Raw genomic sequence first — 18,564 nt, 5'->3', positions numbered from 1 at the left:
TTATCTAAGTTTTAAGACAAAATGAATATTTTTAAAAATAAATTTAAATTTAATAAATATATTTGAATGGCATTGAAAATAAAATTAACGAATTTAGATAAAAAAATATATTTAAATGAAGTGGATTATATGATAACTGGTTGGCAATGATTATTTCTATCAATTCTGCCATCTATTAAATAAAATAATACATCACCACTTAAAATTGATTAAAAATAAAATAGAAAGATGAGTTTTTAGTAAACGGTCATGGTAGAATACTGTGAAATAAAAGTAGTATTAATTAAATAATAAAATTTAAAAAATATAATAAAAATTATAAAGATTATTCATTTTAAAAGAGTGTTTTATTCGATAATTTATTATGAGACGGATGAAATAATAAAATACTAAATATAAATAATACTAATTTGTATCTGTATAACTTATAAGTTAAATAGTTATTTTAAAAATTATACATTGATTTTAATAAAATTATTTTTTTAATTATTTTTTTTTCAATACAAATTTTCTATCAAAATCTAGATTTTACGTAACAAAGAATAAACGAACACTAGAACACAGGAGTATTTAAGAAACGAATGGGGCGCCAGGGAAATGGCATGAGCTGAATGGAGAGGTGCCGCCATATCATAAACCCTTGAGGCTGAGGTTTTATAATACCAACAACAATTTGCACTGTTTACCAATCGGATTGTAAATTAGGGTTATTCGTAACCGCGATATGGCGCCGCTGAGTTCTGACAACGGCAACGTTGTCTTCATAGATACAAACCTCGACACTCACTTGGCTCTTACCATCTCCGATCACGACACCGTCTCCGACTTCAAAAGTAATCTCTCTTCCTCTTCATCCTTCTATTACTATACATTGCTTAGTTTTCGTTGAACCTCAATTGATATGCGTGTTTTGTTTATAGAGAGAATCATGTTAGAGCATCCTGTATGTTTTCCCAAAATTGGACAGATACAGATTAACGGGATTAAGGTACATCGACTACTGCCTCCATTGTTGTTCATACAATGATTGTTGCAATGTCTAATTGATTATGTTGTTTTCTTTGTTTTTGTTTTCGGTAGGTTAAGCGCAATGGTCACTTTTATCATTTATCGGATTCAATGATTGTGAAAAGTGCTTTTAGTGGTTTTAAGAAAAACTGGTTTCTTAGTGTTGATGTTTCTGCATTGGAGGATTGTAGACAGAATGAACAATTGTTTTCTCATGCTTCTCTTCATCAGATGGATTCTATTGGGGTTGCAAATAATGCAAATAATGCTTTAGTTCGTCCTAGTGATAATAATGCTATTCTTTTACCATGCAATTACCAGTTGCAAATGTTGGAGAACAAACGAAATGAAAGGGAAGGAGTTCCTGTTGTTAGCCCTTGTGTTTCTGAACACAGTGCTAGGAAAGCGGACACAAATTTGAAGGTTGGTGTCAATTTGTCTGGCCATCATGACATAGAAATTCCATTGCCTGGTTCAATCCCAAAGACAGATGACTGTAGTCGTTTAAATAATGAAGTTCCAAGTTTACATATGGAATGTGAAGTAGATGGGATTGATAAAGGAAATAAGGGGGATTGTAATGTGTATGAAGATGAACCTTCGGTATCTGTGCAAAGTGAGACGAGAAAACGGAAGAAGAAAAGGAAACGAGAAGACGCTCTGGAGGGCGATAATTCCAAAGAAGAAATTGCTTCTGTGGGGGGCGATAATTCCAAAGAAGAAATTGCTTCTGATCGCCCTTGGGTTTCAGAGCACGTTGGAAAAGAAGTTGTGAAAAATTTGGAGATGGTTCCAAGTTTAAATATTGAATGTAAAGTTGGTGGATCCGGTGAAGGAAATGAGGATGATTGTAATAAGGGTGAAGACGCACCTTCAATAACTGTGCCAAGTGCAAAGAGAAGAAAGAAGAGTAAAAAGAAAAAAGAAGACACTGTTGGAGGTGATAATTCAAAAGAAGAAACCCCTTCTGACCGCCCGCGTGTTTCAGAGCACACTGAAAAAGAAGAACACACTGAAAAAGAAGCAGTGATAAATTTGGAGGTGGTTCCAAGTTTACATATTGAATGTGAAGTAGATGGATCGGGTGAAGAAAATAAGGGAGTAGTACATTCAACATCTGTGCCAAGTGCAAAGAAAAAGCGTAAGAGTAAAAGGAAAAACAAAGACACTGAGGGAGGCAGTAACTCAGAAGTTAACATTGGCACTGTCAATAATCCTGTCGGTTGTCCGTCCGAAAGGGCATCCAGTTTCAACATTTTTCAAGTGCCTCAGTCTGAGAACAAGCAGGATGAAAAAGAAGAAATCCCTATTGACCGTCCATGCATTTCACCGGACACTGAAAAAAAAGCAGTACAAAATTTGGAGATGGTTCCAAATTCACATATTGAATGTGGGATAGATGGGTCCTATAAAGGAAGTAAGGATGACTCGATTGTATGTGAGAAAGAAACTTCTAAACCCTCTCCAAGTGCAAAGAAAAAGAAGAAGAGTAAGAGTAAAATGCAAAAAGAAGATGCTGTGGGAGGTGATATCTCCAAAGATAACATTGCTTCTGTTGATAATCCTCTCGGTTGTCCGTCCGAAAGGGCGTCCAATTTCAACATTTTTCAAGTGCCTCAATCCGAGAACAAGCAGGATGAAAAAGAAGAAATCCCTATTGACCGTCCATGCATTACACCGGACACTGAAAAAAAAGCAGTCAAAAATTTGGAGATGGTTCCAAATTCACATATTGAATGTGGGATAGATGGGTCCTATAAAGGCAGTAAGGATGACTCTATTGTATGTGAGGAAGGAACTTCTAAACCCTCTCCAAGTGCAAAGAAAAAGAAGAAGAGTAAGAGTAAAAGGCAAAAAGAAGATGCTGCGGGAGGTGATATCTCCAAAGATAACATTGCTTCTGTTGATAATCCTCTCGGTTGTCCATCTGAAAGGGCATCCAATTTCAACAGTTTTCAGGTGCCTCAATCAAAGAACAAACAGGATGAAAAAGAAGAAATCCCTTTTGACCGCCCATGTGTTTCACAGCCCACTGAAAAAGCAGTCAAAAATTTGGAGATGGTTCCAAATTCACATATTGAATGTGAGGCAGAAGGGTCCAATAAAGGCAGTAAGGATGACTCTATTGTATGTGAGGAAGGAACTTCTAAACCCGCAGTAAGTGCAAAGAAAAACCAGAAGAGTAAGAGGAAAAGACAAAAAGAAGACCCTGCGGGAGGTGATATCTCCAAAGATAACATTGCTTCTGTTGATAATCCTCCTGGTTGTCCCTCCGAAAGGGCATCCAATTTCAACAGTTTTCAGGTGCCTCAATCAAAGAACAAACAGGCTGAGAAAGAAGAAATCCCTTTTGACCGCCCATGTGTTTCACAGCCCACTGAAAAAGAAGCAGTCAAAAATTTGGAGATGGTTCCAAATTCACATATTGAATATGAGGTAGACGGGTCCAATAAAGGCAGTAAGGATGACTCTATTGTATGTGAGGAAGGAACTTCTAAACCCGCACTAAGTTCAAAGAAAAAGCAGAAGAGTAAGAGTAAAAGACAAAAAGAAGACCCTGCGGGAGGTGATATCTCCAAAGATAACATTGCTTCTGTTGATAATCCTCCTGTTTGTCCATCCGAAAGGGCATCCAACTTCAACAGTTTTCAGGTGCCTCAATCAAAGAACAAACAGGATGAAAAAGAAGAAATCCCTTGTAACCGACCATGTGTTTCACAGCCCACTGAAAAAGAAGTTGTCAAAGATTCGAAGATAGCTCCAACTTCACATGTTGAATGTGAGGTAGATGGGTCCAATAACGTCAGTAAGGATGACTCTATTGTATGCGAGGATGGAGCTTCTAAACCTGAACCAAGTGCAAAGAAAAAGCAGAAGAATAGAAGGAAAAAAGAAGAGACAGTGCGAGATGATACTCTGAAAGAAAGCAATGCTTCTGTTGTTGTGCCAGCTCAGCAAGATATTGTAGTCCTTGCCAACTCTTCAGAGAATGCAAATAAAGAAGTAATTAAGGACACTGATGCTTTAAAGGAGCCACAGAACACTGCATGCAACGATAATAACACTAAGAATGATGTACTGTCTATGAATGAGGCTTCAGAACTCATGTCTCCTGCAATGAAGCAAAGGAAAAGGAAGAAACCTCTAGCCCATGAGTCAAAAGGTGATAATACTCAGTAAATGGGTGAAAATAGAAAATAACTTCATTTTACTTTTTATCATGCTAATTAATTTGAAAATTTTAAAATATCACACTTTAAGATCTATCACTGATATTTTTTCCTTCTTGCGAGTAGATATCATTATGAGCAAAACGAATCTTGACCAAATGGAGATTGGGGCGGAGGCTCGCAAAGAAAACATGCAGTCTACTACAAAAGAAGCAGGAAATTATAAGAACCAGTGTGATATTGAATTGGAAGTACAGCTTTCTGATGCAAACGAGCCCAATGATCTGATGGAGGATAATGAGAATGTCGTTGTTGGTCATTGTCATGAGAGTGAAGTTGGTCAAATCGATGGAGCTGCGGCAGGAGAAGTATCACCACAAAATGTTGACATGAATGGAGTAAAGGAACCTGTAAAACCGGCGAATGAAAAAAAGGGGATAAAAAAAGCTATGAGTAAAGGTGAAAGACGGACGCTTAGAAAAGATAATGGCCATGTGGATGCTTCTGAGAGTGAAACTCTTGTTACCAAGTCTCTTAAAGCAACCATTTGTGATCCTATGCCAGGAAATGGGGAGACAAAGGAAAATCCTCTAAATCAAACCGAAGGGAAAGTAATGCAGCAGGTGAAACTGCAAGGGACTGTTCCTTCTGTGACAGATAAGGGAGATGATTTTAGCACTCAAAATATTGATTCCCTGGAACAAACTAAAACAAAACCTAATGCTCAAAATGTGGACGAACAAGTGAGCAAGAGACTGAAAAATATTTCAAACAACAAACAAACTTCTACCCCAAAAGGCACATCAGATATGCTAACAAATGGTCATGTTTTTGGTAGTAAAGAAGAGGGTGTCGTAAACAGGATTGATAAGGCACCAAATGCACACAAGAGTGGACAAGTCGCGAAATTGTCTAGTCAGTCTGACAGCGGCATGTCCTCAATTGGTGAATATAGAAAACCTCCTAACAGTGCTTCTGGGAGAAGTATGGATTTGGAAAAGCAAAGGAAACACATTCCTACTTCAAATGCAAAGCTGGAAGAAGGTTTCAACAAAATGGTTCAAAATAAAGCAGGAAAAGCTTCCGGGAATGATGCCATGAGAGTTGTGAGTAACTCTCAGCAGAAGAAGAGTTTGTTAGAAGGAGCAATTTTCGAGGATGATAGTGACAGTGCCTCTGAAGATGAAGATACGGCTTATGATTCTGATGCCAGCACTAGAACTCCATCTGATAACTCAGTCCCGTCTGATTTAGATGGGTATGACAGTCCAGATCTGGATTCACAACAAAATGGTAAGTGAACTCTACTTTGATTGAGAGTGTACCTTCATTTATGTATCAGTTAATACGGTGAATGCAAACAATTCTTTCGGTGGCCGGGTTGTGGGTGGATGAGAGTTTCTGAATGTGCTTGTGCTAAGTTTATCTTTTCTTTTCTCCCCGTTCATTGAGAACAGATCTTTGGTACTTTTGTAATGCACTGTTAGTCCTAATATATCGTGTCGAAGAGCTGCAAGCATGTAGATAAATCATTTTTTTAGGTTAATTTTTTTTTTCTTTCAGAAATTGATATGCATAGCTTATTTGCCCTCTGGTAATTTTGAAACTTTTGAAGTTTATATTATCGAGCTGTTACTTAGTTAGGGGTGGAAGGTGAAATGACAACTATTAGATTATTGCAGTTCAGATTTTTGTTTTATTTTGGACTCGTTGTGGTTATTGCTACTGCTTCAACTACTTTTGGTATCTCACTTAGTCGTTAAGATTATGTAGGAGTCTTACTTTATGTCATGAGTATACTATTTGTTTCCTGATATGCTTCTTGTTCTTGATGTTGTTGATGACAAGCCTGAATTAAAGATTTATACCACTGTATGTCTAAACTTTGGAACCAATTTTTTCTCTGTATCAAATTGGATCAGGTTCTTATGATGGGAAAGGGCTGGAAAATGATGAAAGAAGTTCCCTTAAATCAAGGTAAGTTAATAACTTATTAGTTTGCAAAATGGGCACATTGTATACCTGCATATGGTTTAAAGTAATAAATTGTCTCCAACGTGTCTCTTTCTGCTTCTGCCATTCTCGATTTTATTTATCATCCTTCAAAAATTCTTTACATAATCCTGAAAACACTTCAAAAATTAATTATAACCAGGATTCTAACATGAACCTGAACTTATAGTCAACCAGTCAAATTATTTATACATATTAACATACTGTTAGTATGTTATTTGGGTCTAGAGGCGATAACTAATTAGGGTATCTTGAGGGATAGTTTTCTGTGGCTTTTATTGCACAACTATAATACTGTAATGCAACTTTTCTTTGATAAATTGTTGGTCTATCACTATATGCTTACTATCACTCAGTTTATCACGTTATTCTTCTTTTCATGTTGGAGATAATGGAATATATTCCTATATACATCATCTTTTTGATGGACGGATTATTATATAATGAATTGAGCCATTCACATCCGTATCATGTGAGAGATGTAAACTAGTCGCACATTGGTCTCAATTATAGGTTGGGCTTGCTATAACCAATTATTTAACTAAAACCTCTATGTTCTAGTGCTACATGTATCTCTATGATGAAATATTTTCATTTTATTGGAAGGGAGGGTAACTAAACAATTCTTTGTCTGGGACATACTTGTTGCTTAGTAAGAATTATTAACGGGGGAAGAGCTGTCTAAACATCTGGTCTTTCAATCTCTACATCATTGCTGATAATAGATGTTTTCGTGGGCTTCTCTTTTGTTTTACTTTTCATTATGTATGTGTTATGTACTACATTTTTGAATTTGCAATAGGTGAGTTCTGAAACATTCTTTTTCCAGTTTGTCAGGCACAGCAAAAATGCCAATTGAGCATATCCTTAAAAGCTCAGCAAGGTATAAGAAAGCCAAAATTACAGCCTCTCAATTGGATGAATCTGAAAGTCTGCTGGAATTTGTTCCCGACAGCCTTTCTTAGATGTAATCACAAGTTTCAGCATTGTGATATTTTTGTTCTCCTTTGTGATGTTTTTGTTCTCCTTTGTAGCTGTTGTGAGCGTCTTCTTTTCACCTTCTTTCCAAACAGTGCTGATTTTCTTTTAAGATTGTTACAGATCATGATGCGATTTATGTTGCAAGCCGGGTTTATTAGTTATACCATTGTGGTATATTATTATCATTATTACCATAGAGATATAAATAAAGTACATTAATCAAAGTTTTGTAGAAAATTTGAAGTCAATGCCAAACCATTATGTCTAGTGTCTATATAATGTTAGTAATATTTGTTATTCTTCGAAATTCTTAAAGGCTGGGGTTCTCTAGTTTATATATATATATAAACAGAAACAGAAACGGAAATGAACATAAATGTGTAAAGTGATTAATAAATACAATACACTTTAGAGTTAAATTATTTTCTCAACACTAAAGTATAAAATTAAAAGCATATGGTTGAATAAGAGGTAAATCTGTCAAAATTGGGATGATTTAATATAACTCTAACGTATGCATGTGTTTGGGAGCGCCAGTCACGCCACCTCAAGTTTAATTGGATTTCACCGTTGAAATGCACTTGCTACAAACTGTAGCTACAACTGTTTTCTCTCAACTGAATCCTAACACCCAAATGTGTCAAATGTACTTGTGTGATTCTAAAACCCTATTACCTCGCACAACATGAATCAAATATATTGTCAACTTGTTGAAGGTGCTTGTTATATAATAGATGAAATGTTTAAATTGTAAAAACAAAAACGAGTGATGTGCAGCAAGAGTGAGACGATCTCAAATAAAGAACAAAGTAAGCAAAATCAGAAAATAAAATGTCTGCTATAGAAAACCAAGTTTGATATATAACACAATATAGAGAAAGCAAGAGCATTAGATACAAGTTACAAGAAAGTGTTACAATAAAACATTGCACTAAAACCACCCACCCCTATTTTACTCAGATCTCATCTTATTGATCTGGTTAAGAGCAGGCTGCAAAATATTGTAAAGCACCCAAAGTATAGCCGGTGCAACCACAAACAGCAGAAGTGTTCCCCTGTTATCACTTCCAGCAGCCTCAGCAATCATACCAATCTCACTAGCAGAAGCTTCTGACACCATACCCGATACCGCAAGCCCGCCAAGCCCGAGTCCAAGCCCAACAATCACTCCCCTTGTGCTACGCATACGGTTGATTTGGTTCAAAGCTGGCTGCAATATGTTGAACAAAACCCACCCTATGGCTGGAACCAATGGCAACAACAGTGCTAATCCTCTATTATCACCTTCCGCTATTTCTGCTATTTGCTGAGCAGCGAAAGCGGCATCGCAGGTTGCGAGGGATGAGAATATTGCCCCTGCAATTGCAATGGAAGGTGACACAACAACGTTGGTGTTGTCAAATGAGGTAATAGCCTTTGGTAGGTTTTGAACGGTGGTGGTTTTGCATGTTGTTGTTGTTGTTAGTTTCGCTGTGGTAGATGTGTTTTGTAACTTGGGTATGGCTGTGTTTAGACACTTGGAGTTGATCATCATTGCCATTGTTGCTGCCATAGATGAATACTATGTTGGGATTGACACAGATTCTTCAAGAGTGGTAGCGAACTTGGTTTTTACTATTGAAGAATGGGAACTAGACTTTGTTTGGAATATAGATGGGAAAGCCACGTTGGAGAAATGAGAACCAGTAATATTGTGCTATTTAGATTCCTCTCTTATCTAAATAGCTTCATTGGCGACATTTCCACCTCCTATTCTTTGGTTTCTTATCACTTTACTTCAAATACAAACTAAAACTAAAATTCAACTATACATTATTATTTGTTTTAGTTTGTTAGATGTGACAATGTGAGGATCATCACATTCTTTCGTAAGTGAATATATTCAGAAGTATACTTACATAAAAGACATTTATATTATAGATAACATAAATGCAAAATTATAATTGTAGAACGAAAACCAATGGGTAGCTTTCATTTATTTAAATAATAATATAACGCAACCTAGCTGTAACTCAAACTTCAACCTCTTAATGCATCCCTTACTTTAAAAGTCTATAAAAATTTAATACAGAATACAGATGAATTTAGAATGATTCAGTGATTTGGTCATTATCAACATTGAACGAGTGATGTTAATTATAAGAAAAACAAATGAAAGTGGAGTAATGTGAATTCTGTTATATCCCTATATAAATATACATGCATCCCTTGAATGTTTGCTAAATCCATATATAAATATACATTATTTGTATAAATTTATCATTTTTATGTTATTCATATAAATGTTTTTTCTAGAGAATGATATTTTCGAATTTATTTTAAAAATATACTTTCATGCCATTCTTTTTTGGTAAAATGATGGTGGACTCTTCTACGAAGAAATGAAGAAATGTGGTGTATATGAAGTGCTTGTAAAAGTGAATTTTTATAAACACTATTGGTGAATGCATGAGAACCACTAAGGATGCAATAAGCAATCCTTCAAATAAAAGACAATATGTTAGAGTGGTTATTAGAGCCATAATCGATCGACTTTGAGGGCGTGCAAGGTGGACTACTGCACTCAATCTCAAATTTGTCACAGTTAATTTGTAGTTAAATATGGCCTCATAAAATGTTTATAAATGGTTAAACAATGGTTAGATAGAACTTCTATTTATTTATTTTTTATAATTAAACTACATCGAATCTACACAAGGCATCCGAAAAAAGTGAGACGACTCTGGTTAGAACATGGTGCAAGTGTTCATGTATAAAATTAGGCATATCTCTTGAATTGGAAATTGCTTAAGACACCCTAAGCATTGCTCCCCCAGTGAAAAATTAAAACTAACCATAAAATTCAAAAATGCATCTTCAGACGTGTTGGAAATTGGACCTCAAGCCAAAGCCCAAAACTATAAAAGCCAAAAATAGCTAACACTACTAAAATAGGCCTAAGTCAAAAGCCTGTGTGAAGCAACATGCTTTGACACTTCGACACACTAACACAACTCAACACACTAGGTGGTTCGACACTTCTTTGCTCTGTCGAGCAACCTGCTTCGACACAAGGAATTACAATTCAACACACCACCTAATTCATTGTATCTAAGTTATCTACATTCATCATAGCTCTTAGTCTTCTGAACACTTCGACCTGCACTCCCTTTGTCATGATGTCTGCAATCTGATTCTTAGTTCTGCAGTGTTCCACATTCATCTTCATATCTGCTACCTGCTCTCGAAGATAATGGAACCTCATTTCGATGTGCTTACTTCGACTATGTGCTATCGAATTCTTCATCAAATTGATAGCTGACATGCTGTCGATCTTCGTGGTAATTGCTCCATGACTCTTTGCTGATAACTCTTCGACCAGATTCACCATCCACGTTGCTTGACATGTACAAAGAGAAGTAACTATGTATTCTGCTTTGCACGATGATAATGCCACTACTAGCTCTTTTTTCGAACTCCAAGCAACTAGTGGACCACCTAGCATAAACACATAGCCAACTGCGGATTTTCGATCCTCAGTATCACTACACCAGCTTGAGTCAGTGTATCCCACTAATTTGCATTCTTTTCCTTCATCATCTGCATGAAACAAAATGCCATAGTCGAGAGTTCCTTTCATATGCCTTAGTATCCTCTTCACCGCTGCTAGATGTGATACCTTTGGCTTCTGCATGAACCTACTCACCATACCTACATTGTATGCTAAGTTGGACCTTGTATGACAAAGATATCTAAGTGACCCAATAAGTCTTCTATATTGGGTTGGGTCGACATCATCTTCATATGAATCTTTCGACAGTTGTAATCTGGGCTCAGCTGGAGTCGAAGTTAGGTTGCAATCTTGCATCTCAAATCTCTTGGGTATTTCGCTTGCATACCCTCTTTGATGCATACCTTATTTGATGCATCATCAAATCTCTACCACTCTTGTAGAATTTGATTCCAAGGAAATATGAAATGTCACCCAAATCTGACATTTCAAATTCCTTGTTGAGATCACCTTTGAAGTCTTTGATCTCCTTCTTACAGCTACCTGTTATCAACAAGTCATCGATATAGAGATATAATATAAGCAATTCACTCTTGCTTTTTCTTGCATATACTCCATGTTCATTTGTGCACTTCACAAATTCCTTCTTCCTTAGAAATTCATCTATCTTCTTGTTCCAAGCTCTTGGGGCTTGTTTAAGTCCGTACAGGGCTTTATGCAGCCTGTACACCTTTCTTTCTTTGCCATGTTTCACAAACCCAGTTGGTTGTGCAATTTAAAATTCTTCTTCTAAGGTACCATTAAAGATTGCATATTTCACATCCATCTAACACATGCGCCAGTTGTTTATGTTTGCTAGACCAACAACCAATCAGATTGTTTCAATCCTAGCAACAGGTGCAAAAACTTCATCGAAGTCGATTCCTTCTTTCTGAAGAAATCCTTTCGCCACAAGTCTCACCTTGTGTCGAGTCACTTCTCCTTTGGGATTTAACTTCACCTTGTATACCCACTCCACATTAATTTCCTTCTTGTCTTAGGGCAATTCGACAAGTGACCAAGTGCTATTGACTTTGATTGGCTTCAGCTCTTCGTCCATTACTTTTATCCACTTCGAATCTTTCAATGCCTCAGCTGCATTGACAGGTTCGACATCTGCGTAAAAAGCATAATGTACCAACTCAACTTCTTCATTGACCATATCATATGATTTAATCACACGTTCTTGCAACCTTGCAGGCATGTGTCTTGTTCTTTGAGCTCTGCTTGGGCCTGCTTCACCTCTGACTTCTTCCTGTTGAACTTCTCTTTCGAATTCACTAGCTGGTACATCATAAAAGATTCTTACTGAATCTTTCTTTACATTCTCAATCCAATCCCACTCCTTAAGCTTGAAATTCTGGTATCAGATATAAGATGTCGAAGGTAATGTTACGACACTGATATCTGTCAACACACAATGGATAAATAAACAGAATGGTAAAGCAAATAACACAAGCAATTGTTAACCCAGTTTGGTGTAACTCACCTACGTCTGGGGGCTACCAAGCCAGGAAGGAAATTCACTAAAATAGAATTAGTTCAAAGACTATCCGTACACTTCAACAAGTTACAGTCTTTCTCACCTAATCTCTACCCGTGCAACTTCTACCTAAGCACTCTTAGATATGAGAACCCACTCACTTCCCTTACAATCACACACCAGTGATTTTAAACAACAATCCCTTGTGAAAAGAAAATACTTTTCAATTACACATTCTTGATTTTACTTCACAGTTTCAATCAAGAAGACACACTCTTGATCTTGCTTCAAAGCTTTGATCAAGAAGACACACACTTGATCTTGCTTCACAACTTTGATCAAGTAGACACACACTCTTGCTTAACAGCTTTAGAGTGACAAATTACAACCACAAATCAGTCCAATTCAATCATCAATGGATGACTTGAATGACCTACAAGTCTTACGACTAAACAGACACAAACCCTAGCTCTCTCTCTATATTTCGCTCAGTCTTGGTTGTGTGTTCAAACAGGTTTTCTAAGTCCCTTTTTATAGAAGCTCTCAGCTGGGCTTGGACATCTTGAAAACCCTAAATCTATTTTCCAATCAAATATTTTTATAACAGCTGTATAGATCTCCTTGGAAAATAAGTGAATCTGGTTGTAATCCATGATTGAATGCGCCAGCTAGCCATATCTTCAATCATCCAAAGATTGGCATTAATTGTGCAATCACAAAACACCATACATTCATACTGAATGTTCTGTGTACAGGATGTCATGACATCGGGTCTGACATCCTGGAAAAATCCTGCATAATCCAATACCTCCTTTTATAACTTCCAGCAGGTACATCCATATCAGATGCCATGACATTGTGTATGTCATCTGAAACAATCCTGCATGAACATGTCTTTCATTTAAGCTCCAACAGGTACATCCATATCAGAAGCCTTGTCATTGTTTGTGGCATTCTGAAACAATCCTGCATGCACATGTTCTTGAACTCCAGCAGGTACATAGGATATCTTATGCTAAGACATCACACATGATATCTTGTGAACACTCTTTGTTTTACCAAAATTGCTGCCAACACTTAGAATCAACAAACTCCCCCTTTGGCAAATTTTGGCTAAAACATATATCTGTCCTTTTTGTTCACAAGGCAAACTATCAGCATAGTTTATCTTAGTTCCAATGGCATGAATGATCCTCCCAAGAGCAATGGAGATGGTAGATATGTGATTAGTAGGTACCCAATTTGCTGAACCAGTCTTGTGTAAGATGGCATACTTGACAGTTAGTTTACTAGCTGATAGGTGTTTCCTACTAGGCCATTCCTTAACTTGGCCAGCTGTAATCATCCTATAGATCTCATTATCTGTGGTCTCTAGATCTACCCCTCCATCAGTTCCTCTCCATAGGAACCTGTTGATGATGGTTGGTGAAAGTTTCACACACTTACCCCTAACAACCACTTGGCAGACCTCCCTGCTGCTTTTTTCATAACTCTCCTCAGGAATGTTTACAATGAATTCTTTGACTAGCCCCTCATAGCATTGAGGCAGAGCAGTCACAGTTTTCATAAGACCAGTTGCCTTGATTAACTCCATTACTTCCTTCACTTCAACAGTCTCTTTCCCCAATTCTCTTTCAACTGCTACCCTTCTTTGAGTGACAAACCTCCATTTGTCTAGGTGCTCAGCAGCTACTTTGTTGGAAGACTTCTTTACAGCCTTTCTTTTGTCAGAGGAGATGTCTGGGACATCGTCTTCGACATTCTCATTAGATTCAGAACTCTCACTATCTTTCTTCTTCCTGACCTCTACTTTACTCCAAGATTTGGAGGGACCTATACCAGCAACCCTTTTCTCTTTCCTACCTATCCTTATCTCAGCCATACTCTTCCTTTTTCTCAGTCTATTTGCTACACTTGTTTTCATAAGATTGACCAACGTGTCATCTTCTTCCTCAGACCTTTCTTCCTCAATGTCCTGAGCAGTATTAGGGGACATACTCAGTAAGTTTTTTTTAAGAGAACATAGTCCCTCAACAGCTATTTCCTTTTCTGTTTTAGATGAGTCATCATCTTTCTCAGCTTGGGTTTCCACCTTAGGAGAGGGGTCCCTTCTGGTCAGAGGGGTAAAAATATCCTTGACTCCATGCTCTTCATTCAGTATCCTAGTAACTAGGGTTCTTATGATGCGATCAGTAGAGTGCATGTCCTCTTTATCAGGAGATTTTTCAGGAGTGTTACCTTGCTTAGCTCCGGCCATGGAAGGGGAGCCTGGAACGTCACCTGGTATCATGCGCAGAGGAGTTACGTCCATCAAATCTTCATCTAAAAATTCCATGGAGGAAGTTCTAGTATGAAAGGGTTTTGAGCTAGATGTTGATGGATGTTGAGACATGTTGTTGAACTTTTGGGAAAACTTTCTTTGCCCTAGCAGAGGTTCTCTGAGTAGTTTGATGAAGATGGAAAGAATTGTGTTCAGACAGAGCGTGCAAATGAAATAGATATTATTTCCAATACTAAGAGATGATTCATTATTAATGTGGCTTTTTATTTTCATTGGGCAGACAATATTTTTGTTACCTTTTCCACTCCACATTAATTGCCATATTTTCTCAAGAAACCAAGCCCCTAATTTTCCCTTTTCATATTTCAGTTGGACATCATACAAATCCTTTGCAGTCCTGTTGGTTAGTTGCATTTCATGTTGTAGAACTATGAGTTTGTTTTCCACATATTTTCTACATGAGTGATGAAAGCAAATAATGTACTTGGTCCAGCTGTGCTGAATATGGTCTTTGGACATAGGTGTACCATACAGGTTGTCATAATACAATGTCATAGCATCGAGTGTGACATTGTAGATAACTATCAGTAATTTCATCCACCCTGGTTGAGCATTGTTGCTTTCAACTGATATCTTATTTATCTCAATTTTCTTTGCACACATAGTCCCTTGTGTCTCAGTTCCAGCAAAGCTCTCACTACCTTCAGACTTCATAGTTGACTGATGCTTATCAGATTTGAAGTCAAGCCCTTGACCAATAGAATATTGTCAAGTTTAGGAGCTCCAGGACACTCAAGCTTGCCTATCCCCTTTATTTCACCTTTTGCTCCACCACCAAAGGTTACATAGCTTAAGTCATGAGGGTGAAGATCAGTTATCAAGTCTGAGTTTCTAGTCATGTGTCTAGAGCATCCACTATCAAAATACCACTCTTCTTGGTGAGCTATTAGACTTGTAACATTAGTCTTAGGAACCCATTGCTTCTTGTTGATAGGCCTGTGCTGTTTGGGTCTGGGTTGATAGTGACTCTATTGATGAACAGGGGCAGGGTAACCATACAACTTATAGCAGAAGGGCCTTGAGTGTCCAAATTTCCCACAGTAATGACATCTCCATCTTTGGTGTCTGCTCTTCTGTTGTTTTCTCTTCTGATGATGTGACATATGCTGTGACATCTTAGGGCTGCTCTTACTATTGCTGCATTTAGGTTTAGCTTGAGGCTTGCAACCAGTGTAACTACTTTCAGCCTTAGATTTATGGTACCCTATTCCAGATTTGGCTCCTATGATTAGTCCAGTTTGGAGAATCTTGTCTAAGTAGTCAGATCCATTGTTTAGCATCCTTACATACTTGGTTGTTTATTCTAGTTTTGAGTTTAAGAGCATAACTTCAGTTTTTAGCTTGAAGATGGTTTCACATGTTCTGCCTTTTCATTCTCCAGTTTTACTATCTTCTGGCTCTCAACTTGTTGACTTTCATCTAGCTTGACCTTCAGAGCCACAGCTTCTGTTTTCAATTTGGAGATGGTCTCCAAGTATTCTACCTTCTCATTCTCAAGTTGACTTATTTCTTTCCTCTGGTTTAAAACCTGCTTGTTCAGCTCTACACTTTTCTGACACAACTCTCTGTAGGTAGCGGCCAATTCCTCAAAGGTTACTTCACCATCACTTGAGTCTTCATCAGACCCCCATCTTCCTGTCAAAGCAGTCACAAGATTTGCAGCCTCTTCTGTATCACTCTCATCAGACCACGTGGCAGCAAGACTCATCTTCTGTTTCTTGAGGTAGGTTCCACATTCAGTCCTGATGTGTCCATACCCATCACATTCATAGCACTGAACCTCTTTTCCTTCTTTGAGCTTCTCATCTGATCTTGCTTTTCTTCCAGCATTGTTGGATTTACTGATGTCAAATGAGATGTTCTTGACATTTGCCTTTGATCTTACATCCATCTTTTTCAACAGTTTATTGAACTGCCTTCCCAACATTGCTACTTCATTGACCAGATCTTCATCACCCTCCTGACTCTTATCCTCTTCTGTGTTTGACATGAAGGCAATGCTCTTTGTTTTCCTTTCAACACCATCATTTAATCCTAACTCAAAGGTTTGGAGGGAACCAATTAGCTCATCTACCCTCATGTTGGAGATGTCTTGAGACTCTTCTATGGCAGTCACCTTCATTGCAAATCTCTTAGGGAGTGACCTGAGTATTTTTCTCACCAATGTTTCATCTGTCATCTTCTCTCCCAGGGCTCCTGAAGCATTAGCAATCTCAAGGATACTCATGTGAAATTCATGAATGTTTTCATCTTCTTTCATCCTTAACTTTTCAAACTTGGAGGTGAGCAGCTGAAGTCTAGACATCTTTACCCTAGTGGTGCCTTCATGAGTGATCTTGAGAATGTTCCAAGCATCTTTGGCCACTTCACAGTTATTTACCAGCCTGAAAATATTCTTGTCTACCCCATTGAATATTGCATTCAAGGCTTTAGAGTTTCCAAGAGCAAGATCATCCTCCTCCTTGGACCATTGTTCTTCAGGCTTCTTCTCAGTGGTGGCTTCTCCTTCTTTAGTAATGACAGGATGTACCCAACCTATTAGCACAGATTTCCAAGCCTTGTTATCAAGGGATTTCAGAAACGCTACCATTCTAGGTTTCCAATAGTCATAGTTAGAACCATCCAAGATTGGTGGCCTATGAACAGATCCTCCATCTCTCTCCATTGTACCAGAAAGTATTGCCCCTAGATCTCACCCAGAACCAGAGCAGGATGCCTGCTCTGATACCAATTGAAATTCTGGTATCAGATATAAGATGTCAAAGGTAATGTTACGACACTGATATCTGTCAACACACAATGGATAAATAAACAGAATGGTAAAGCAAATAACACAAGCAATTGTTAACCCAGTTCGGTGCAACTCACCTACGTCTGGGGGCTACCAAGCCAGGAAGGAAATTCACTAAAATAGAATTAGTTCAAAGACTATCCGCACACTTCAACAAGTTACAGTCTTTCTCACCTAATCTCTACCCATGCAACTTCTACCTAAGCACTCTTAGATATGAGAACCCGCTCACTTCCCTTACAATCACACACCAGTGATTTTAAACAACAATCCCTTGTGAAAAGAAAATACTTTTCAATTACACATTCTTGATTTTACTTCACAGTTTCAATCAAGAAGACACACTCTTGATCTTGCTTCAAAGCTTTGATCAAGAAGACACACACTTGATCTTGTTTCACAGCTTTGATCAAGTAGACACACACTCTTGCTTAACAGCTTTAGAGTAACAAATTACAACCACAAATCAGTCCAATTCAATCATCAATGGATGACTTGAATGACCTACAAGTCTTACGACTAAACAGACACAAACCCTAGCTCTCTCTCTATATTTCGCTCAGTCTTGGTTGTGTGTTCAAACAGGTTTTCTAAGTCCCTTTTTATAGAAGCTCTCAGCTGGGCTTGGACATCTTGAAAACCCTAAATCTATTTTCCAATCAAATCTTTTTATAACAGCTGTATAGATCTCCTTGGAAAATAAGTGAATCTGGTTGTAATCCATGATTGAATGCGCCAGCTAGCCATATCTTCAATCATCCAAAGATTGCCATTGTGCAATCACAAAACACCAGACATTCATACTAAATGTTCTGTGTACAGGATGTCATGACATCGGGTCTGACATCCTGGAAAAATCCTGCATAATCCAATACTTCCTTTTATAACTTCCAGCAGGTACAGTCATATCAGATGCCATGACACTGTGTATGTCATCTGAAACAATCCTGCATGAACATGTCTTTCATTTAAGCTCCAGCAGGTACATCCATATCAGAAGTCTTGTCATTGTTTATGGCATTCTGAAACAATCCTGCATGCACATGTTCTTGAACTCCAGCAGGTACATAGGATATCTTATGTTAAGACATCACACATGACATCTTGTGAACACTCTTTGTTTTACCAAAATTGCTGCCAACACTTAGAATCAACAAAGCTCATCTATGATCACGTCCCTGCTGATCACCACTTGCTTATTCACTGGATCGAACAACTATATCCTTTAGTCGAATGATATCCTATCAG

The 18,564-nt window shown here is 37.7% G+C and overlaps 2 protein-coding genes across 4 annotated transcripts; one reads left to right on the top strand and one right to left on the bottom strand.

Annotated features, from left to right (window-relative positions):
- Positions 1–522: 522 nt before the first annotated feature.
- LOC127083035 (leashin) lies at positions 523–7,396 on the top strand. Of its 3 annotated transcripts, none has more exons than XM_051023263.1 (7): positions 547–833; positions 921–988; positions 1,081–2,967; positions 3,661–4,171; positions 4,305–5,471; positions 6,101–6,155; positions 7,021–7,396. In XM_051023263.1, exons 1-7 carry the CDS (start codon positions 725–727, stop codon positions 7,154–7,156), a joined length of 3,933 nt encoding a protein of 1,310 aa, XP_050879220.1. In that variant the 5' UTR covers positions 547–724; the 3' UTR covers positions 7,157–7,396. The 3 variants fall into 3 exon arrangements, with proteins under 3 accessions (XP_050879218.1, XP_050879220.1, XP_050879219.1); XM_051023262.1 differs by having other exon boundaries at positions 1,081–3,312; XM_051023261.1 differs by having other exon boundaries at positions 523–833; positions 1,081–4,171.
- A 595-nt stretch (positions 7,397–7,991) lies between these two features.
- Positions 7,992–9,092, bottom strand: LOC127083038 (photosystem II core complex proteins psbY, chloroplastic). The gene has a single exon (XM_051023265.1). The coding sequence runs from the start codon at positions 8,722–8,724 to the stop codon at positions 8,125–8,127; it is 600 nt and encodes a 199-aa protein (XP_050879222.1). The 5' UTR covers positions 8,725–9,092; the 3' UTR covers positions 7,992–8,124.
- Between the last annotated feature and the right edge of the window lie 9,472 nt (positions 9,093–18,564).

This window comes from Lathyrus oleraceus, chromosome 5 (genome assembly GCF_024323335.1).
Source record: "Lathyrus oleraceus cultivar Zhongwan6 chromosome 5, CAAS_Psat_ZW6_1.0, whole genome shotgun sequence".
Taxonomy (NCBI): domain Eukaryota; kingdom Viridiplantae; phylum Streptophyta; class Magnoliopsida; order Fabales; family Fabaceae; genus Lathyrus; species Lathyrus oleraceus.
Note: the sequence above shows the minus strand (reverse complement) of the source record. Positions and strands in the feature narration are given on the sequence as shown.